Source organism: Narcine bancroftii, chromosome 13, assembly GCF_036971445.1.
Source record: "Narcine bancroftii isolate sNarBan1 chromosome 13, sNarBan1.hap1, whole genome shotgun sequence".
NCBI classification, from domain to species: domain Eukaryota; kingdom Metazoa; phylum Chordata; class Chondrichthyes; order Torpediniformes; family Narcinidae; genus Narcine; species Narcine bancroftii.
The window spans coordinates 73,745,761-73,769,517 of NC_091481.1; the positions used below are offsets into that span (position 1 = coordinate 73,745,761).

At 42.9% G+C, this 23,757-nt stretch overlaps 1 protein-coding gene across 3 annotated transcripts in view; it reads right to left on the reverse strand.

Moving 5' to 3' along the window:
- Positions 1 to 23,757, reverse strand: part of LOC138748440 (NLR family CARD domain-containing protein 3-like) — a 115,749-nt gene that overhangs the window by 35,719 nt on the left and 56,273 nt on the right. For all 3 annotated transcript variants that reach the window (XM_069908655.1, XM_069908656.1, XM_069908654.1), the window contains 4 exons: positions 19,950 to 20,033; positions 14,844 to 15,010; positions 12,984 to 13,155; positions 12,823 to 12,888 (listed from right to left, as the gene is read on the reverse strand). In XM_069908655.1, coding sequence (XP_069764756.1) covers positions 12,823 to 12,888; positions 12,984 to 13,155; positions 14,844 to 15,010; positions 19,950 to 19,959 — 415 coding nt within the window. In that variant the 5' untranslated portion in view covers positions 19,960 to 20,033. The remainder of the gene's footprint in view (positions 1 to 12,822; positions 12,889 to 12,983; positions 13,156 to 14,843; positions 15,011 to 19,949; positions 20,034 to 23,757) is intronic.

Consider the following 23,757-nt stretch of genomic DNA (forward strand, 5'->3'; position numbering starts at 1 on the left):
ATCCTAAATTGTCGGAATACTGATAATCACTAAATTTATTAACGCAACTGTTAAAGTCATTTTCTCTACTAACTATTCATTAAGGACATCCGCTACCTACTCCAGATCTGTGTACGCATCACGGTTGATATCCTCACATGACTTATCCTCTTGGTGTTCCTCTTCTTGTGTAATTCCCTGGTGGGGGGGCGGGGGGGGGGGGGTTCCTTCATCCTGCTCATGTCAGCCATATAATGCCCCTTTCTAGGTCTCTAAGTCTTCTCTTGCATTCTTTCCTGGAAACCTTGTGATTTCCTGAAGCTCTATCATTTCTTTTCTTCTTCAATCTATCGGGCTTTCCTTTTCTTCGTAACCAGATTTTCTTCTTCTATTAGAACCATTTTTCTTTTTATCTTACCAGACTTTTACTGCTTCAATTAATATCATCGTCCAGTGCACTGTGCGAATGTTCTATAAAGCCGACTACCTCCATCCCAATTTAAGTTCCTGCCTAACAGCTTATAGACCTGCCTAACCCATTTGAAAAGCTCCCATTTTGTATATTGCATTCAGTCTTTAGCACTGTGTTCAACAAGAGGGAGGGAGAGAGAGAGAGAACCGTGATTGTCTTCTCCAAAAATGTTTGCCCACTGAAGGATTTCTCAAATCCAGGTCAAGTTTATCCTCACCTACCGTTGACCTATCTATATTATATATCAACAAACCTTCCTGAACACAATTATCACACTGCATCTGACATCTTCATTCTAAGATTGTGTGAATAATTATTCAGAAGTTAAAATCATTTACCTATCCAATTATTTTTGCATCGTGTATAGAATCTGCCGATCTATCAGCTACCTATCTCTGTTGCTACCGGGAATTTAAAACACCCTTCCTGTCCTTGACTCCTCTACTTCCCCCATTACCAGGAACTAGTATAGTTATCCCTGATCATCCCTACAACTCCCCACCTCTATTACCTCACTCCCTGACCTTTTGAAAACATCCAAATCCAGGCATGCTCAGTAGCAAATCCTTCCCTCGAGACAGCCAAGTACATAATGGTCACAAAGTCATAGTTCCACGCATTGATCCACGCTCGGACCACATGCTAGATTTGAAACAGTCCTTGAATTATAGCACATTTTTCAACCCATCCATCCCATTGTATTTACGTTCACTGCCTGTTCTTCCTTGCAGTCACACTATACATACCATTTCACCAACTACTTTATCATTGCAGCTAATACTCGAGATTCCCATCTGCCTGACTAGCTAGTGCCTGACTGCCTTTCCAACAGCCAGGGGTACCTGCACTGACTGTATGGTCCATTTTCCTCACCCGTCGCCTAGAATACCCGTTTCCCTCCTCCTAGGTGTGGCTGCCTCCCTAGAATTCATGTCTATCACACCCTTGCCTCATGAATGATCTCATCTTCATCCACGTCCAGCTCCAGCTTCCTAACTGTGCAAAAATGCAGTAGGGTGCACATTGCATGTATAGTCATCAGGACACTTGCGATTAACCAGATTCCCCACATCCTGCAAGAAGAGAACACGACTATCCTGTCTGCCTTTCTCACATATACCGCTCCGGCTGCTGAATCTGCCACCATATGTGAAAATGCCGCCAGTCAGGACCTTCATCTTTGTGTCTTGATTGCACCTGATAGCTTTTCTCTCCTCAGTGTCATTTAGAAATGTTGGTCTGGGTGTGCCTTTTGGCATAATTAGGATGTGCTCTGGGTCAAATATGGACCGTGTGTAGGACACCAATGAAATTTATGCTCTCTTCTTACTCCACAACAGAGCCATTGATATGCAATAGATTGTGGTTGACTTTCTTCCTCCATAGCCATTTCCTGTCAAAATTGAGACTGGATTGGTTATTTGCACACCATTTTACAAGTTTCCCAACTTCCTCACCCTAAGCCAATGCATGATTGTTGCCGACGTGGCCAATTATGGTTGTATCCAGGGCAAACTTGATTCAATTTGAAGTGAATTTGGCAGTGCAGTTAATGATCAGAGGCATAATTAGTAGTGTGCCAAGCGCACAGCACAGAAGTTCCCAAGTTGTCAGTGTCATGGGGCTTGTCATTTTGCTGCAAACCCCAGCTGAAGGTGGTCTTTAGATCAAGAAATCCACAATCCATTTGCAAAGAATGATGTTTTCCCAGAAGGAGTGGCATATACTAGAGTCTGAGGTACGATCATGTTGAACACCTAGCTTCAGTCAATGAAAAACATCCCGGCGTATGAGATATTATTCCCATGTTGGGTCAGTACGAAATGGATCACCAGTACTCTTGCATTTTCTGTAGACCGGTTCAGATCTGATGTAGCAAGGAGTTCATCTAAAGATAGTAGAAGATATTAACTGATGGATTTCAATACCTATTGGTCAAATCACCTCATAATCTCAGAGGTCAGTGCCACTGGATAGTCGTCACTTGTTCCAGTTACTGTCTCTCTCTTGGGCCAGATGATAATGGCTGCCTTGAACCCTGAAGTGACAATGTACTCGTGAAGTGAGATATTGAAAATTTCCACTGGGCCCTCTGCCACGGGTGCCTTGAAGTCTTTGAGCACCTGACTAGGTATGCACCTTTGCGTTGGTTCACCTAAGATAGGATCACTTCACCATCAGAATGAGGTTAATTGTTCAATAATGTGTAGTTTTGCAACACCAGAATTGGGCATTACAGGTAGAAATATTATATTTTGACAAATACATTATCTTTAGAAAACATAAATAAATACATGCAAAAGAAGATTAATAAATTGTGGATCATATTCCATGAAGAAATTTGATGGCAGAGGGGACGAAGCTGGTTTTGTAAAGTTCGGTGTTCGTCTTCAGGATCCTCTACCCTCTTCCTGATGGTAGCTGTGAGAATAAGGTATTCCATGGGTGTAAGGGTCTTGAAGATGGAGGCTGCTTTTATAAGACACCACTCTTGTAGATCTCTTTAATGGAGCGAAAGTTAATGCCTAAGATGGCGATGGCTGAGTTAATAACTGTCTGTATCCTCTTCCTGTCCTGTGCATTATCACCTCTATACCAGACAGTGAAGCAATCCAGTCACAATGCTCTCCACAGAACACTTGCAGAAAATGTTACATGTATTTGATGATATAACAAATCTCCTCAACATCCTCGTGGTATATAGCCATTGGCAACTCTTTCTCATAACTGAATCGACATGGTAGCCCTAGGAAAGACCTCAGAGATGTTGACGCCCAGGAGTTTGAAGCATTTTGCCCTCTGAACTGCTGATCCCTTGATAAGAGCTGGTTTGTGTTCCCTGGTTTCCCCTTCCTGAAGTAAACAATCATTTCATTAGTTTTTCTAACATTGAATGCAAGGTTGTTGTCGTTGTCAACTCAATGAGCTGATCTATAGGACTCCCGTCTGTGCATTTGAATTGTACCTGGCCACACAGTCATGGCATAGAGAGAGTTTAGTCATGGGCGAAGCAGGCATCAAAGTGGTGCGCCTGTGTTCTCAGTGAGGAGACGTTGTTACCAATCTTCACTGACTGGTCTTCTGATGACAAAGCCAAGGACCCAGTGTGTTGCTGTTGTCTAGGTGATCCAGGGCTGATGCGAGAGCCAGTGACATTGCATCAGTTGTGGAATAATTGTGGCAGTAGAAGAATTACACTAGGTCCACATCGTTACATAGGTACGAGTTAATTCTGGCCAGTACCAACCTCCCAGAGTATGTGATTACAAGATCTCCATCCTCAACCGATGGTCAGAACACTTCCAATCTCTTTTCAGTGCCAACCGCTCAGTCCAAGATTCCGCCCTGCTCCAGCTCCCTCAACAGCCCCTAAGGCTAGAGCTGGATGAGGTTCTCACCCTGGATGAGACATATAAGGCAATCGAACAACTGAAAAGTGGCAAAGCAGCAGGTATGGATGGAATCCCCCCCCAGAGGTCTGGAAGGCTGGCGGCAAAACTCTGCATGCCAAACTGCATGAGTTTTTCAGGCCTTGTTGGGACCAAGGAAAACTGCCTCAGGATCTTCGTGATGCCACCATCATCACCCTGTACAAAAACGAAGGCGAGAAATCAGACTGCTCAAACTACAGGGGAATCACGTTGCTCTCCATTGCAGGCAAAATCTTCGCTAGGATTCTACTAAATAGAATAATACCTAGTGTCGCCGAGAATATTCTCCCAGAATCACAGTGCGGCTTTCGCGCAAACAGAGGAACTACTGACATGGTCTTTGCCCTCAGACAGCTCCAAGAAAAGTGCAGAGAACAAAACAAAGGACTCTACATCACCTTTGTTGACCTCACCAAAGCCTTCGACACCGTGAGCAGGAAAGGGCTTTGGCAAATACTAGAGCGCCTCGGATGTCCCCCAAAGTTCCTCAACATGATTATCCAACTGCACGAAAACCAACAAGGTCGGGTCAGATACAGCAATGAGCTCTCTGAACCCTTCTCCATTAACAATGGCGTGAAGCAAGGCTGTGTTCTCGCACCAACCCTCTTTTCAATCTTCTTCAGCATGATGCTGAACCAAGCCATGAAAGACCCCAACAATGAAGACGCTGTTTACATCCGGTACCGCACGGATGGCAGTCTCTTCAATCTGAGGCGCCTGAAAGCTCACACCAAGACACAAGAGAAACTTGTCCGTGAACTACTCCTTGCAGACGATGCCGCTTTAGTTGCCCATTCAGAGCCAGCTCTTCAGCGCTTGACGTCCTGCTTTGCGGAAACTGCCAAAATGTTTGGCCTGGAAGTCAGCCTGAAGAAAACTGAGGTCCTCCATCAGCCAGCTCCCCACCATGACTACCAGCCCCCCCAACATCTCCATCGGGCACACAAAACTCAAAACGGTCAACCAGTTTACCTATCTCGGCTGCACCATTTCATCAGATGCAAGGATCGACAATGAGATAGACAACAGACTCGCCAAGGCAAATAGCGCCTTTGGAAGACTACACAAAAGAGTCTGGAAAAACAACCAACTGAAAAACCTCACAAAGATAAGCGTATACAGAGCCATTGTCATACCCACACTCCTGTTCGGCTCCGAATCATGGGTCCTCTACCGGCACCACCTACGGTTCCTAGAACACTTCCACCAGCGTTGTCTCCGCTCCATCCTCAACATCCATTGGAGCGCTTTCATCCCTAACGTTGAAGTACTAGAGATGGCAGAGGTCGACAGCATCGAGTCCACGCTGCTGAAGATCCAGCTGCGCTGGATGGGTCACGTCTCCAGAATGGAGGACCATCGCCTTCCCAAGATCGTGTTATATGGCGAGCTCTCCACTGGCCACCGTGACAGAGGTGCACCAAAGAAAAGGTACAAGGACTGCCTAAAGAAATCTCTTGGTGCCTGCCACATTGACCACCGCCAGTGGGCTGATAATGCCTCAAACCGTGCATCTTGGCGCCTCACAGTTTGGCGGGCAGCAACCTCCTTTGAAGAAGACCGCAGAGCCCACCTCACTGATAAAAGGCAAAGGAGGAAAAACCCAACACCCAACCCCAACCAACCAATTTTCCCCTGCAACCGCTGCAACCGTGTCTGCCTGTCCCGCATCGGACTTGTCAGCCACAAACGAGCCTGCAGCTGACGTGGACTTTTTACCCCCTCCATAAATCTTCGTCCGCGAAGCCAAGCCAAAGAAGAATTACACTAGGTCCACATCGTTACATAGGTACGAGTTAATTCTGGCCAGTACCAACCTCCCAGAGTATGTGATTACAGTAAATGTAAGTGGGACTAGGTGAAAGTCATAGGGTCAGCTCACTCTGCTTTTCTTAGCTACTGCAATGATTGGTGCCGTTTTCAACCAGGTGGGAAATGTGAATACTGCAGATAGTTGATTTGCTCTGATTTTTAGTACCTCGTTAGATATGCAATTAGGGCCTGATGCCTTGTGAAGATTCACCCTCTGGAAAGATGTTCTAATATTGTCCTCGGATATGGCAGATCGCCAGCCTGTGCACGAATTCATATTGCCAACATTAAATTATCCTTTTCAAAGCGAGCATAAAAGGCATTCAGCTCATTGCGAAGCGACGCATCAGAGAAATCAATGAAGTTAGCCACCGCTTTGTCGGATGCAATGGCCTGCAAGCCCTGCCATCGCTGGAAAGTGTCCGCTTCTGTTTATAGCTTTGCAAGAAATTTGCCTCTTTGCTGTTAAGATGACCTGGCTTAGGTGGTACCTCAACTTCTAATAGAGATCTGGATCAGAAGTCTTAAAAGCCATCGACTTCCACCTCAGACAGACGAAATTCATCCACTGCTTTAGGTTGGGGTACTCATGGTATGTGCGCCCACTCATTCATACAGGTCCTGACAAAGTCGGTCATATTCCTTAAGTTTGAATAGGTGTCCTTAAATATGGTCCAGTCCAGGGATTCAATGCAGTCCTGTTTATGCACTTCCCTCGACCATACTTTCACCCTCCTCACCAGAGGTGCTGTAGTCCTCAGTCTCTGATTGAACATTGGGAATAGAGGCACAGCCAGGTGATCATACCTGCTGAAGTGCATCCTGGGATTGCTCATTAGGTGTTTTTGCTGCTGGTGTAGCAGTGGCCCTCTGGCTACACAAGTAATGTGTTGACATAAACTTCTTCAGGTTGATCAGGTTGAAGTCCTCCATAATGACAGGAAAGCATCAGAGTGTGCTGCCTCATGGCTGATAATCACAGTGTTAAACGCCTCCAGTGTCAGCCTGATTTTACCCTGGGACACAATGTACACAATAAGAAGAATTATGGTAGAGAACCCCCTCGGCAGATGGAATGGGCGACACCTGATCGCCAGATGCTCCATGTCGCAGGATCAAGACTGAGACATAATCGGCATGTTTGTGCACCACAATGAATTAATGATGAAAAAAATGCCACCAACTCTGCCTTTACCATGAGGCCAGTGTGCAGTCTGGAGGTGGAAGGTGAAGCCCTCGGTCTGTAGCGCTGCGCCTGGAATGCTATTATTCATCCATGTTCATCATCACACACCAATCCCTGATGTCAGTTTGTTGTGATATTCTGTCTGAGTTCAACCAAGTTACTGTCCACAGATTGTACAGGAAGCTGTTGGAAATGGAGGCCACAGGGACTTAGTTTAACCCATAGCCCCACTCTGTTATCATGTTGGCGGGACTCCCTTTAAGGGCCCATGCAGTGGCTGCCTGAATCACCTGCGTTAGGCCGAAGTTTGACGTTTCTGACATTCGTTCAGTCTTCAAACATAATTAATAAAATATCGCACAGATTCAGTGGTTCTGGGTTCGAAATGTAATAGTTATAAATATGAATATCAAGATGATTCCCACACAAAAGACACCATCATTTTTTGTCCTCATCACCTCAGCCAATCTGGGTGTCCCTTCTGGGGAGACACGAGTATTATAGGGAAGGTCAACTATCCTCTCTAGTGGGAAACATGTCTGAAGTTGCCTCACCTGATAATCACAGTTAAATCCACCAACAGGTGAGGCTACAACGCTAATGCGATTGTCAGAGGTCAGGTGGATACAACTGAACCGCACACCAACCCCCACCCCCAGGCCGGCTGCAGTTTTAACCACACCACTTGGAATAATTCGATCTCTTTTTACCTTTTTTAAATATTTTATTTTTAATTTTCCATAAATACATTCATATGATCTTGAAACTTTTATGCACATCAAATATATTACGTAACTGCAAAAGTCCCCCCTCCCTCCCTCCCCCCCCCCCCAACAATTACAATAACATAGCTTCACTACATTTATAGCTCTCATTTTTCAGAATTCTTTTCTGGTTATCATATCAAAAAGTCAAATTTATAATTGGACCTCTACATACTCCAAGTGCGATTGCCATATCTTAATAAATGTGTCATAATTATTCTTTAAATTGTAAGTAATTTTCCTCATGGGTATAAAACTACACAACTTTGAGGCCCATTGAGACAATAAGAAGGGGAGAGTCAGATTTTGAGGTGATTTTCTACACACTTCCTGGCACAGCCAGAGCTATGTAAACAAAGCAAATCTGAGATTGAATCTATTTGTAGTTCACACCCATAAGGTTGCCCAGGAGATACAGCTCTAGGTCACATGGGAAAGACACTCCTGTTACTCTTGGTAGTTTTTCTGCGATATCATACCATAATGATCAGGTACAATGTAAAAAGGTGCCAATTTCAATACCACATCTGAAGCATACTTCTGATATTTCAGGATTTGATTTATGCAGTTTTTGTGGCATGAGATATGGTTGATGTTAAAAGTTGTATTGAACCAGTTGACTTTAGATTTAGCCAGATGAATTATATTGAATAATCTGCACAAATTGCCTGCAGAGCTTTTTTTTAAAACAAAGTCTACCTGATCCACATTTATCAATTTAGGTATCTATTCCCCTAATCTATTTGATAGGGCTTTAGCCAGTGTCTTGTAATAGAGTCTATATGAGGATATTTTAATGGATCTGTTTTATTCAGTACCAGAGTGGTGATAGCTGTTAAGAAGCACTCTGGGAGCGTCTTAGTCTCCACCACCTGGTTTACCACATCCAAAATTCCCGCTGACTTATTTGCCTGTGATGTATTCAAGCCATTTTCAATCTCTTCTCTGATCTTTGTTTTCCAATTTTGGCATTTCAATCAATGAGAGGTATTTATCTATCTCTCTGGAGTCAGCTAGTAATTCTGACTCATACAATGTTGTATAATATTGTTTAAAACTATCATTAATTTATTTAGATAATATGTTACTTTATCAAGCTCTGTTTGAATTGTATTAATCAACCTTGATGCCTCTTCCGCCTTTAATTACCACAATGGAACTTTATGTGCTCTATCCTTCAATTCATAATATTTCAGTTTTGATTTGAAAAGTTATTTCTGTTTTATATTTGCAATGCATTATATTTTATATTTTATCCCCAAGATCTTACATTTATCTTTCAAACCTTTTCTAGCTCTGTTATTTCTTTCTCCAGACCATTAACCTGTCATTTGTTCCTTTATTTTTGTAGTATGTTAAGTTATCTGTCCCCTTAAATATGTCTTGAATGTATCCCACGTTAAAAAAAAATCTCATCAGTAGAGGGGCAATTCACTTTACAAAACAATTCCATTTATCTCAATTCTTTGGCTTGGCTTCGCGGACGAAGATTTATGGAGGGGGTAAAAAGTCCACGTCAGCTGCAGGCTCGTTTGTGGCTGACAAGTCCGATGCGGGACAGGCAGACACGATTGCAGCGGTTGCAGGGGAAAATTGGTGGGTTGGGGTTGGGTGTTGGGTTTTTCCTCCTTTGCCTTTTGTCAGTGAGGTAGGCTCTGCGGTCTTCTTCAAAGGAGGTTGCTGCCCGCCAAACTGTGAGGCGCCAATTTAAACTTACAGAAATCCATCCTTCTCAACAGTGTAGGATTAAGATGCCATCTATCAACCCTCTTTTGTTCATCTGGCCTCAGTATCATTAAGGTCATGAACAGATAGAAATCTTGTCAGTGTGGTGCACTGTCAGCCAGAATCAGACACTCCCAAAGATAAAGACTGTACAGCAGGCTTTAATCCACAAAGACTTTCACAGAGCCAGACTGGCCGTGGCTGCAGCAACTCAGTGTGAGGCCTCGGGAGGCCGGCGCAGGCTTATATTCCGGAGGGTGATTGACACCTGACCGGGTGGGGCTTGATCCATTCAGGCTGACTGATTGACAGCCGGCCAGGTGTTGTCCTGTCCCCTTACACTCCTGCAGGTACAGAGGTTGCCCCCTGCAGTAGGCCGGTGGTGCACCACCACAGTCAGGTACTCTGTTTTCCAATTGTGCAGACATTAAAAAGATCAATTCTCATATAAGAATCATGAACCTTTGAGTATAGTTAATTATCTCTCACCCTGGGGTGTGACCGTCTCCATACATCTATTAAATATAAATCCTTTATAAAATATAAAGTTACTTTTACAGCTCTTGTTTTAGTTGCTATATTTGATGATTTATCCAAGCAAAAATTAACATCTCTCCCAACCAATATATTTTGTTTTCCTTCCACTTCTTTTAAGAAGATGTTCTGCATCAAGGATTCCTCATCAAAATTTGGAGCATAAGTATTTAGAAGCATGCAGGATTCTGCATATACCCAGCAATATCCCAGCTAAAGCAATAGATGTGTCCTCAACCAACAATGGTATATTTTTGTTTATTAAAACTGCCATCCCTCTTGCTTTGGAGTTGAAAGAACACCAGTCCCCTTTAAATTTATTATGTTCCAATTTTGTAAGGTGTGTTTCCTGTAGGAAAACTATGTCCACCTTTAAATTTTTCAAGAGTACCAAGACTCTCTTCCTCTTTATGGGTCAATTTAAAGCATTAACATTATAACTAAATGTGTGTGTGTTTCTGTGGGAGTGTGAGGGAGTGTGTGCGTGGGTGTGAGTGCGTGGGTGTGAGTGCGTGGGCGTGAGTGCGTGGGCGTGAGTGCGTGGGCGTGAGTGCGTGGGCGTGAGTGCGTGGGCGTGAGTGCGTGGGCGTGAGTGCGTGGGCGTGAGTGCGTGGGCGTGAGTGCGTGGGCGTGAGTGCGTGGGCGTGAGTGCGTGGGCGTGAGTGCGTGGGCGTGAGTGCGTGGGCGTGAGTGCGTGGGCGTGAGTGCGTGGGCGTGAGTGCGTGGGCGTGAGTGCGTGGGCGTGAGTGCGTGGGCGTGAGTGCGTGGGCGTGAGTGCGTGGGCGTGAGTGCGTGGGCGTGAGTGCGTGGGCGTGAGTGCGTGGGCGTGAGTGCGTGGGCGTGAGTGCGTGGGCGTGAGTGCGTGGGCGTGAGTGCGTGGGCGTGAGTGCGTGGGCGTGAGTGCGTGGGCGTGAGTGCGTGGGCGTGAGTGCGTGGGCGTGAGTGCGTGGGCGTGAGTGCGTGGGCGTGAGTGCGTGGGCGTGAGTGCGTGGGTGTGAGTGCGTGGGTGTGAGTGCGTGGGTGTGAGTGCGTGGGTGTGAGTGCGTGGGTGTGAGTGCGTGGGTGTGAGTGCGTGGGTGTGAGTGCGTGGGTGTGAGTGGGGGTACACAGAGATCCAGCTCTGCCATATGACCCTTCTCTACTTTTTCATACAATAATTTTTTGCTTTTAAAAAAAGACAGGCAATACCCCTGCACTGAAGGTGACTTAAATAAGAAATTCCATAATAGTGTGGAAAAAGCCCACAGTACTATCTAAAAGAAAATGCTTCCCCTTCTCCGACGCCATTTTGCAAATCTCCCCTTCTCCGATGCCATTAACTCCCTTAGATCGAGGTACCTGCTACTATTTTTGTAGGTATTCACCCTCTCCCAAGCTTGCCTTATACATTTCAATATTACTTTAATTAAACCATAAAAGACGTAACTCTCTTTTTACTTTTACCCAGATTTTTAAGTTCACAGTTCACTTTGTCTTTTTTTCTTTCGGAAATCCATTCTGTGGTCCCCTTTATCTCTATCTCTTTTGAAGATTTACAGAATTTTTGAGGTCTCTCTGGCACATCGATCCTCATTGATAATGGGTATAGCATATATGTTCTGTGTTCGCAATTTTAACTTGACATCATCAAATTCCTTTCTTTGCTTAAGTTCGCACTAAGGTCTTGAAAAAACAGAACTTTTCCACATTCAAATGCGACTAAATGTGCCATTAATTTTCCTGGCACATTCGACTGCTGCTCTTTGTGTGCCTCCAATCCAGTTGACTCAAAAATCTTACCAGGACCAGTCGTGGTCCTTGATCATCTAGTCTTCTGGGGCCCAGAGGCCGGTGGGCTCTCCCAATCCAGTTGACTCAAAAATCTTACCAGAACCAGTCGTGGTCCTTGATCATCTAGTCTTCTGGGGTCCAGAGGCCGGTGGGCTCTCCCAATATGCAAGTTTTCTTTGAATCTTCCTGTTGATCTTCTTTACCTTGAGGTGATTCCTGAGCTCCACTCCATGTTTCTAGCCACAGGACTGGAGGCCGATCCAGCTTGCAAGCTGAGGGCGATGTTGAAGAATCAGTTGTGTGGCATATGCAGGTAAAGGTGAATATAGAATCCACCTGGGAGAGACCAACACATCTCATTTGTGGTAAAATGTAACTGTCCGTGTTCTTTGGTCGTGAGTTACCGTGCTTGATTTTTGTAGATGGCGGTGTGTGCATTGCATGTAGAGTTGCAATTAATATTGATTAATGCGCATCCGAGTTGAGTATTTGTGGGTTATTGTTTTGTATGTTTGTATGCATGTGGTCACTGCAGCAAATTCCCCTGCGTGTAAATAAAGGCTCCAGTTTACTGCTAACATGTCTCTAGGACGTGTTGCTTCTTGAACCTGTTCCCACATTCACAGTGTCATGTCAATTTGTTTCATGGTGTCACATTGGTTTTTTCTTATATCAGATCAACTACAGTTATTGTAAACACTTGCTCCAATCATATCCAGTTGAGGTCGAACATGACCCCTGTATTCTGAGGACCTGAAACATGGACTAAGGAAATTCCACACTCCACAAGACTGAGGTCAGTGTTGTGGTACCTCCTTGTTAGAGTTGGCTGATGAAAGTGGAACCATGTGAGTTCACCTGACAGGGTTCTTGTTTTTGGAATTTACACCTGCGTTTCACAGGATGGAAATCTTAGACTTGCCAATTGACAGGCGGTACCTGTTCAGTCATTCTGACCTGACAATCGGCTCCCCATGGAGGAGTCTGGTCTAAAGATCGAGACCACAGGATTTCCAAGGATTGTAATCAATATAAATGGACTTCAATCCTCCAGAACCAACAACCGAGGCCGAAATCAAAATTTGTCAGGTGGATAAAGACACAAACACAGATTCTCAGATTTGGGATCTCCATCCCAACACTTACCACTGAAGTGAACGGGAACATCAGATAAAGCACGCTCCGTGTCCATGTACTCTAAATTTACACCACCTGTTCAAACAGATTAATTGCATGAGTGAATCTGTGTTATTATAAAACCATTAGTTTTTAAAACTGAAATGTGAAAAGATTATTTTTCAACACACCATGTTCCCATATGTCTCTCAATATTCTGTTCAGCTTTGGTACCATCTGACATAGTTTCAGCAGGGAATCCCACATTACTCTTCGAGCACCCGATCCATTCTCCATCACCAGATCTAGGAGGAGTTTGGAACCGCCTGCTTCGTTTCCCATCCTCACGAGCTCAGTCACAGACTGTAACAAACAACGGAGAATATATTAAGGAGTGCAGTTGGGCAAGCAACGTGTATAAGGGAAGGATTGTCCTGGGGACAGGATCCCCAGAATACAGAATGAAGTCACTGGGCAGGTTCTGGTCCACCCTGAACAAGGACTCACTGAGCACCAGGTCCACTCCTCGAAGGGGGAATTCAGATGAAATGCATCAATCTCATGATATACGGATGTGCTCCATGTGGGCTCCAGTGTCAGCCTGTGACTGGGGAAGTAAGATTGAGGACCAGATTGAAATTTTAGGGCTTGATTTCTTGGGAGTGAGGCACAGCAAACTATCAGTAACAAGGTTCAAGTGTTATTGTTAGCTTTCAGATAAGGAATAGAGATATCCAGGAATTGATTAGTGATAGTCAGCTTTTTGCGTGGTAGGTCGTGTTTAATAAATCTTATAGTTTTTTTTCGTGGATGTTACCTGGAAAGTTGATGAAGGGAAGGCAGTGGATCTTGTCTACTTAGATGTTAGTAAGACCTTTGACAAGGCTCCACATGGAAGGTTAGTCAGGTAGGTTCAAGCGCCTGGTATTCATGGTGATGTAGTGAACGAGATTTGATCATGGCAGGATGGGAGAATTGTTTATCTGACTAGAGGCATGAGACCAGTGGTGTGCCCTCAGGGATCAGAGTTGAGACCATTGTTGTTTGTCATCTATATAAATAATCTGGATCATAATTTGATAAATGGGAAGTTTTCAGATGTCAATAAAATAGAAACATCGTGGACAGCAAAAAAACATTTTCAAAGTTTGCAGAGGGATCTGGACCAGCTGAAAATGGAAGATGAAATTTAAGACAGACAAGTGTAAGGTGCTGCATGTTTAAAGGACAAACCAAGAAACGACGTACATAGTAAATGGTCGGGCACTAAGAGTGGGGTAGAACAGAGGGATCTGGGAATACAGATACATGATTCCCTGAAAGTGGCATCAGAGGTGGATAGGGTTGTAAATAGAGCTTTTGGCAAATCGGTCTACATGGATTAATGTACTGAGTATAGTAGTTGAGATGTTATGTTGTATAAAACATTGGTAAAGCCAAATTTGGAGTATTGTGTGCAGTTCCGATAACCTAACTGTGGGAAAGTTATGTATAAGATAGAAAAAGTACAGAACGGATTTACAAGGATGTTGCTCGGAATTTGGAACCGGGTTGCAGGGAAGACTTTATTCCCTGCACCATAGAAGAGTGAGGGGATGTTGATAGAGGTATTTAAAATTATGAATGGGATCGACAGAATAAGTAGGCTTTTTCCACTGAGAGTAAGTGAGATACAAACCAAAGGACATGGGTTAAGGGTGAAAAGGAGAAAAGTTTAGGGGGATCATAATGGGAAACTGCTTCACACAGAGTGGAAAAAACTGCCAGCCGAAGTAGTGAATGTGGGCTCAATTTTAACATTTAAGAAGAATTTGTACAGGTACATGGTGGAGCCTTGTCTGCAGTGGCAGTGTTCAGACAAGTTGAGGGCCAGCCATTCGAACTTCGCTCCGTTCTTGGATCGAGCCAATAGTCAGATGCTCTGTGCATCTTTCATCCACAGGGACCTCCACCTTTCAAAGGTTCAGTGGTTCCTTTGCACCGGGTGAGTCAGGGTCAGGTTACAAAAAGTTTTGAAGCATTTGCCCTCAATCCATACCGTTTATACTTACCTGATACTCTGGACCAGACAGATGATCGGCTCCTGTTAACATGAGGGCAAGTTCCGCCACAGATTCTTCAATTGCCTGCTCCAGTCGGTCCCGATGGAATCTTGTCAAGCAGAGCAGCTGGTAATCGTCATATTTATTCCGGAAGGCGGAGATTGTTGAGTTAAGATCTGTGAACATAGGGGAACATATAAAGCCCTTATGGGAAGCCCATTTGCATAAGCAGTTATCAGGTCAGTCACCCATTTGTGCATCAAAAGTCTTCAACAGGGATTATCTACAAAGCACCGTTTCCCGCTTTTGCATCTCTGCAAGTTGCACACATCGACCAGATCAGATTCCATGCTTTTCTTCCCTTACTACTCTAAATCCAAGTGGTAATTTGTTGCTGGCCTCCCGCGGCCGGATCACTATAGAAATCTCAACTTTGTAAACTCCCAGAAGCATTGCAATCTTCTGGTTTTCCCAGTTTTACTCAAGAAAATGACACAGAGGCAAAGGAAGAGAAGGGAATGAGCAGTGAGGTCATGGACCGAAAACTGATTAAATTGGAGCAGATAATTGCTGTCTCCAGGTCCTGAGAAAGTATTGTCATGTATGTTGAGGGAGGCTAGTGCAGAAACTGCAGGGGCACTGACAGATCTACAACGAATTTTGCCAAAAGTGAGGTGCCTGAGAATTGGAGTAGAGCTTATATCGTCCAGTTCTTAAAAAAAAAGCTCCAAATATAACCCAGGAAAGTATAGGCCAGGACAAACTGACATCTTGAGGAGTCAGTTATTGGAAGATTTTCAAACAGATTTGATAATCAATTATTTGGATAATCAGAAAATGGATAAGGATAGTGAACATGGGTTTGTGTGTAGTTGGTCATGTTAAGTACATCTTACGAGTTTTTTGAGGAGCTTTCTATGAATGTTGATGAAGGGAAGTCTGTGGATGTTGTTGCGATTTAAGCCTCTGACAATATCCCACATGGGAGGTCAGTCAGAAAGTTACAGTCGCTCAGTATTTTGGTATCTATGGTGGGTTAGGGAACTGTATTCGACATTAGTTTTACGGGATGAGCCAGATACTGGCTGGATGATTGCCTCTCTTACAGGAGGCCTGTGACTAGTCAGTGGCTCAATGACTGGTGTTTGGTACATTATTGTTTGTCATTTATATCTATGATCTGGATGACAATTTGCTAGATTAGATCAGCAAATTTGTAGATGTCACAAAGATTGGAGGTTTGCTGGAGAGTGAGGAAGGCTTTCAAAGCGCACAGAGACATCTGGACCAGTTGAAAAAAAAATCAGCTGCAAATTGTCAGATCTGACTTAATGCAGGCAAGTCTGAGGTGTGCATTTGGGAAGCAAACACCAAGGTGGTACATACATGGTAATTGATAGGGCAGATGAGTGCGGTAGAACACAGGGATCTGGGAATTAATACAGATAATTTCCTGAAAGTGATGTCTCAGATAGACAGGGTCATAAGAGATATTCTGGTACATTAGCCTTCATAAATCACAAAATTGTGTATAGCAGTTGGCATGTTATGGTGACACTTCACAGGACAAAGTTGAAGCCGTGTATTATTGCATGAAGGTATGGACATCTAACAATATGAAATATATCGGTACAATTGAAATAGAGCCAAGAAAATTTACTTGACTGTTGATGGGTCTTGAGGAATTGATTTACAGGGAAAGGTTAACCAGGTTAGGACTTTTTTTCACTGGACTGTAGAAGAATGAGAGATATTTAATTGAGGTATACCAAAGTATGATGGTACAGATAGAGTACATGCAAGTAGGCATGATTGATTGAGGTTAGGTGAGATTCAAACCAGAGGATATGGGTTGAGAGTGAAACAGGAAATGTTTAGACGATATATTAGGGAGATTTTCTTCACGAAGAGAACGGTGAACGATGAAACAAGGTGTCAGCTGAAGTTGTGATTTCGGGTTCCATTCTTACCATTTAAGAAAATAAAATGCATAGGCACACAAATGGGATTGATATGGAGGGATATATGAACTGGGTGCATGTCAGTAGGAAATTCACAATAATGTTTTGAAACAGGAAGAACAGACTGTCTTCTGTGTTGTAATGTTCACAAGAAAAAACATCACGGTAAAAGAACAGAAATAGGCCATTCAGCCCATCGCATCTTCTCCACAAATCCACCCTAAGCTAAAATGCTCTCACATCTTGTTTCAAGTTCTGGCCTTTTCCCCATATCCCTTGATTCCTTGACTAATTATATATCTATCAATCTCCCCCTTAAACTCCCTCAATGATCGCACCTCAACAGTTGTATGTGACAATGAATCCCACAAATCCACCATCTTCTTGGCTAAAGAAATTTCTCCTCATCTCGGTTTTAAATGTGTAACTTCTAATTCTAAGACTGTGCCCTCTTGTCCTGGACTCACCCTCCAAGGGAAACATCCAACTCACATCTACTCTGTCCAATCCTTTCAGCATTCGAAACATTTCTATGAGATCCCCTCTCATTCTCTTCTATACTCCAATGAATAGAGTCCAAGAGCCGCTAAACATTCCTCATATGTTGGCCATTGCATTTCAGGAATCATCCTGATAAATATTTCCTGTACTCTCTCCAAAATTATTATATCCCTTCTTTAATAAACTGCACACAGTTCTCCAAAGGAGGTCTCACCGTGCCCCATGGAGCCTCATCAACACGTCTTTAGACTTGGACACTATTCCTCTTGAAATGAATGCCAACATAGCATTTGCTTTCTTTACTGCTAATCCAACCTGGTGGTTAAGGTTATCCTGCATGAAGACCCCCAGGTCCCTTTGTACTTCTGAATTTTGAATTTTATCCCCATCCAAATACAATCATATATTTCTCCACATTGTATCTCATCTGCCATTTCTTTTCCCAGTCTCCTAAAATGTCCAGGTCTGTCTGCAAACCTTTCAGCTTCTTCAACACTTCCTACTTCACCACCTATCTTGGTGGCATTGCCAACTTGGATAAAATCCACTCAATCCATAACATCCATTACAATGTACATTGTAAGAAGAAATGGCCCCAACACCAACCCCTGTGGAACACCACTAGTAACCGTCAACCAACCGGAACAGGATCCTTTTATTCCCAGCCTTTGCTCTCTGCCCATCAGCCAATGCTTCACCCAATCTAATACATTTTACTGTAATTCCATGGCCTCTCATCTTATTAAACAGCCTCTGATGTGGCACCTTATTGAAGGCCTTTCAAAAATCCAAAAACACAATATCCATAGACTCTCCTTGTCCATCCTACTTGAGATTCCCTCAAAAGAATCCATTAGGTTGGTCAAGCAGGATCTTCCCTTCATGAAACCGTGCTGGCTTGGACCTATTATGTAATCAAAGTATTATATAACCACATCCTTAGGGATCAACTCCAATAAATTTCCATCTACCGGCGTCAGACTAATAGGCCTATAATTTCCTTCTATCTGCCTCCCTGCTTTCCTAAGCAGCAGAACTACATTTGTGACCTTCCAATCCTCCGGAACCATGATTTCTCGAAAATCAATTCCAATGCTTCCACAATCACCAAAGCCACCTCCTTCAGAACTAGGTGCACCTCATCTGGTCCAGAGACTTATCTATCTTTAGTTCATTCAGTTTACTGAGTTCTATCTCTCTAGTAATCCTGACTGCACTTAAATCTATTCCCTGAGACCTCTGACAATCAGGTGTGTCGCTAATGTCTTCTTCAGTAAAGACTGGCGCAAAATACTCATTTAGTTCCTCTTTGTTACCCATTATAATTTCTCCAGCATCATTTTCAATCGGTCCTATATCTACCCATGATTCTCTTTTACTCTTTATACATATTTTAAAAAGATCTTAATATTCTTTTGTATGTAATTTACCAACTTCCTTTCATAATTCACATTTCTTTCCTAATAACTTTCTTGGTCTCTTTCTATATGTGTTTAAAAGTTTCCCAGTCCTCTGTTTTTCCACTTATTTTTGCTTCTTTGAATGTCCTCCCTTTTGCTTTTATTTTAGTCTTAACCTCTCTTTTTAGTCATATTTGTGGTATTCTTCCATTCATAATTTTATTTTTTCTTGAAATGTATATATCCTGCCCTTTCTTTATTTCTTGTAGAAATATCATCCAATTCTGCTCCCTAACTAACATCTAACTTATTTTCCAGTCAATTTGGGCCAGTTCCTCTCTCATCCCACTGTAATTTCCATTGTTCCACGAAATATTGACACACCTGATATCAGCTTTTCCTTTTCAAATTTGAATCTGAACTCTATCATGTTATAATCACTACTTTCTAAGAGTTCCATTACCTTTAATTCCCTAATCACCTCAGGTGCATTATCCATCACTCAATCCAAAACTACCAATCCCCTTGTTGTCTCATCAACAAGCTGATCCAAAAAGCTGATCCCAATAATCTTTCATGTTAAAATCACCCATAATTATTTTGATATTTTCCTTCTGACACGGGTTTCCCATTTCCAACTGCTATTTGGGGGCCTGTATATAACTGCAAATAGGGTTCCTTAACCCTTGCCATTTCTTAACTCCACCCATAAGAATTCTGCCTCTTCTGACCGTGTGTTCCTTCTTTCTAGTGATTTAATATTTTTGCTTATCATCAGGGCCGCACCATCCCCTCCACTTACCGGCCTTTATCCTTGGACATTCAGCTCCCAATTACATCTTTCATGAAGCCATGTCTTGGTGATGTTCGTAAATTGTAGTTGCAGCTGTTATTAGCCCTGATGATTTTACACTGTATTCCAAGCCTTAGAGTACCAGTTTCTGAAACAGACACAGCCTGTCCCTGGACTGTCACATCCTCCACAGCTATTATTGCCTTGTGGCTGTGTCTGCATAGGTTTAACCAGCCCAACCTATCAGGGGACCTTCTGCTCTTTCTCAGAAGGACCTTTGCCCAGGTCAGACCACTCTCCTATACCAGGTCCTTCTAATGGAACTCTTACAAACTCAGAATTTACTGTTTCTTCATCCATGCAACCAATGTACCCATTTGATGAAATTCCTCAAAGCAAAAAGAGGTGGAAATGAGAACTGTCAGGACACATGTGATTGGAAAGAGTGCAGTGTGCTTACCCGTGTCCATATTGATTCCAAGAAGAATGGTCAAACTTCCTGTTTGTTTCACTCTTTGCAACCTATGTTGCAACTTCCAAGCTTCTGAGATTATGAATCAAACAAAGAGAAGAGCAGTGAGTGCCAATCAGATGACTTTGAAAACATGATATTATCTAATTCACTGAATCAGAATGGCAGTTATTGGGTCCATTGCCAAAGGTTGCCACTAATTGCCCACAACAGGCCAGATGCACAGAACTGTCTGTTGACATCCAGCGAGTCCCGTCAATAACAGCACCCAACTTCCAGTGGGCTGTTGAGGGTCAAATATCCATAGTACAACTGTCTATTGTTCACAGAGTGCAAAACAGCTCCAGCAATTTCCCGAAAACTCTGAGGAAATCAGGGACTATCCCTCAGGGTCAAAAGCTCCAGCAAATGACTAATGACTAATTTTCAGCTCTTTTATGGTTTATATTTATCTTCTTTTTTTTTTTAAACAGAGAAAAATTTGTACTTTCATGCGATTCAGACTGAAAATTTCTGCAGAAGGATATACCGACACAGAGGCAAGTAGGTGTGTGTTCACGAAAACAGAGTTGCGCCGAAGCTGAATTTGAAGGTAAAACCAGTCTTTGGGAGGAACTCAGTATGGTGCTTTGCCTCAGTGGGAGAAGAAGAATGGTCGACTATATGAGCAGAAACATGACCTCTGAGAGGGGAAGTATAGTGGAGAAGACAGTGAAAAGAGCAGCATGTGGGACAAGCATTCCACATGGAATGAGTGAACCAAATAGTGGTGAAATTGAGGATCATAAAACTTAGGGGTAGAAATGGTCTAAATGGCTTTCCGTGTCTTCCCGCCGTTCCCACTCAGTCCCACTGACCGGCCTTCTCCCCATAACCTTTGATGCCCTGGCTAATCTCTGTCTTCTCTGTCACTGACGTGTTTTCCAGAATGAACTGTGGTAGCAGATTACATAGATTAACCATTCTGGCTAAATAAGTTCATCTGCATCTATGTTCCAAACAGACTCCCTTCAATTCTGAGTTTGTGCCCTCTTGTCCAAGATAGTCCCACCGTGAGAAGCATACTTTCGACATCTACTCTGTCTATGCCTTTTAACATTCAACATTTTTCAATGAGATTCCACTTCACCTTCTTAAATTCCAAAAAGTGCAGGCAAAGTGTGCGTCACATTTTCTTCATATGATAAAACTTTCATTCCTGGAATTTGAAGTCCCAGAGGATTTCAAATATCAATTCATCATTCACACTGCCCTTGGGAAGAAGCTATTTTTCATCCTGCTAGTTCTGGCTGTGTTACTCCTGAACATCTTCTCTGATTGGAGGAGCTGGAAGATGCTCCATGCAGGTTGATAGGCTCCTCAATGATTTTGCTAGCCATCTATAAACAATGATCCCAGCAGATCTGCAGCTGCCATCTGCATTTAAAAAAAACTTCCCAATCCTATCTGGTCCAACTAATATTTGCTTCCATGTATGGTCTCTCATTTGTATTTACTTTGGCTTCGACTTCTTTTGTAAACCACATTTATGACAGTTTTCTATATGAATATTTCCACTTTTTAAGTATGTATTTATCATGCATTTTCCCTATTTCTTGCAGATATTCAATCCATTGCTGTTCTGACATCTTCCTCTCTGCTGATACTCCCTTCCAATGTACTTTCACCAGTTATTCTCTCAAGTCACTTTAATTCCCTTTCGACCACAGAAATATTGACACGCCTGTGTGACAGAGTATTTAGAGGTGGTTTGGGAGGAACTGATTGAGCAACTTGCACACACACATTTCAAAAACACTAAATATTTGCAGGACTTTTCCAGAGTGCTTTTTGCTGAAAGAGCCACAAAGGTGCAGCATCCAGCTGACCTAGGAGATCATGTGATCTTTGCAGGCAGGGACAGAACAGTTTTGTTCTCAGAGAGGGAGGGTGTGAAAACAGAGAGAGGAGAGACACAGAAATCAGTTCCAGAGGGAGAAAACTGGCAAACGTTTGGAAGACAGTCTGCTCAAAGGAGAAGGCTGTCTGTCTGAAAGATGACCTGAAAGAAGGAGGATCATCTGGAGAACCCTGAGGGGGGCAGGCAAGTTTCGTCAGCAAGACTGATTGAGAAAGAATCAAAAGGAATCTCTCTCTGATGACCAGCAAGAACCCTCCTGAGTGGTAACCATTTACCTGTTAAGCTCCAAAGCCTGGTGAACTTTGTTAATGCTAACTTCTGTGCACAGTACAAGAATTGCCTGCAACCAGTGAGACTGGACTGTGATCCAAAGAACTTTTCTAATCTTAAATACATATCACACACGCCTGCGCTTAGTGTTAGAGGGGGGGGGGGGGGGATTAAGTAGGTTAGGTAGGTTAAGTAAGTAGGTTAAGTAATAGGTTAGAACTTAATTCTGTTTTCATGTTCAAATATAATTAAAAACTGCTTTTGTTTAAGTAATCCTGTGTTGTGGTGCATATCTATTGATGCTGGTTTTTGGGGTCCTCTGGACTCCGTAACACCAGTCTTAATTTCTCCTTGTTAAATCACAAATGGAACTCAATCATATTATGATCACTGCCCCTAAGGTTTCTTTTACCCTAAGTTTTCCAATCGGCTCTGGTACAACATCCAATCCAATTCAGTGATATGCTAGTGGACACATCAATAAGCTGTTCAAAGGACCTTCTGAAGGCAGTCTACAAATTCTCTCTCTTGATATCCAGTGCCAATTTGGTATTTCCAATCGAGTCGCATGTTTAACATTCTCATGACTAACATAACATGGCTCTTATGACATAAATTTTGTATTTGTGTTTGAACCTATATCTATAAAACCTCCCAGTGTTCTTCTAACATTTCTATTTCTTAATCCATCCCACAATGAGTCGAAATCATCTGATATTATTTCACCTAGTTCTAATGATTTAGTGTTAATTCTTGCCAACAGAGCCATGCCAACACCTCTGCTTACCTGCCTATCCGTTCAATGCACCGTGTATCCTTGCACATTCAATTCTTAATGACATCCATCTTTCAGCCACCACTCTGTTATGGCCACAAAATCATCTGGAGTTGCCCTTTAAGGTCATTTATTTGTTTGTGTTTCGTGCTCCATACATTTGTTTGTGTTCCATACATTTTGCCCTATACGTGTTACCTTTTAGACTCTGTGACCCTAGTGCAATGCAACTCATCTCCATGGTTCCCATGTATGACAGGCAGAGGCAGGTGATTGGCAGACTGTAGATAAGAGCCAAGAAAGCAAAAGGGTAAAGTTGAGGAAGAATCACACAGGTTGGAGGGTGTGCAAAGGAGTCAATGCCTTAATTGCCGGAATAATATGAACGGAGGTGAGAATGGTGGGGTAAAGAATGACCAGATGTTATTGATGAGGGAGATGTGGAAGAATTCACTGGGGAAGTGACGTGAAACCACAGTGAAGGGGGTGAGAAAGAGTCGGGATGGTGGGAGTGGGAAATGGAAACAGCAAAAGTTATGCAGAAGAAGAAATATGGGACATTATATGTTCAGACCATTTGGCTACTGACTTCTTGCACCACAAAAGGACTATCTGTACCATTGCAAAATTACTTCTATTTTCGTGCAAGAAGAATAACTATGAATATTTATTACCTTTCTTCCATATTTATTGTTTCTGTTATATGCATATAGTATTGTAAGTTTATTTTGATGAAAGTTTGGTTTTCGGCAGATGTACACGTAGTTCAACTAACCATGATCACCATACAGTTGCCCATCAACATCCTGAACATCCACAAACTAAACCAGTCATATCAATAGTGTAATTAC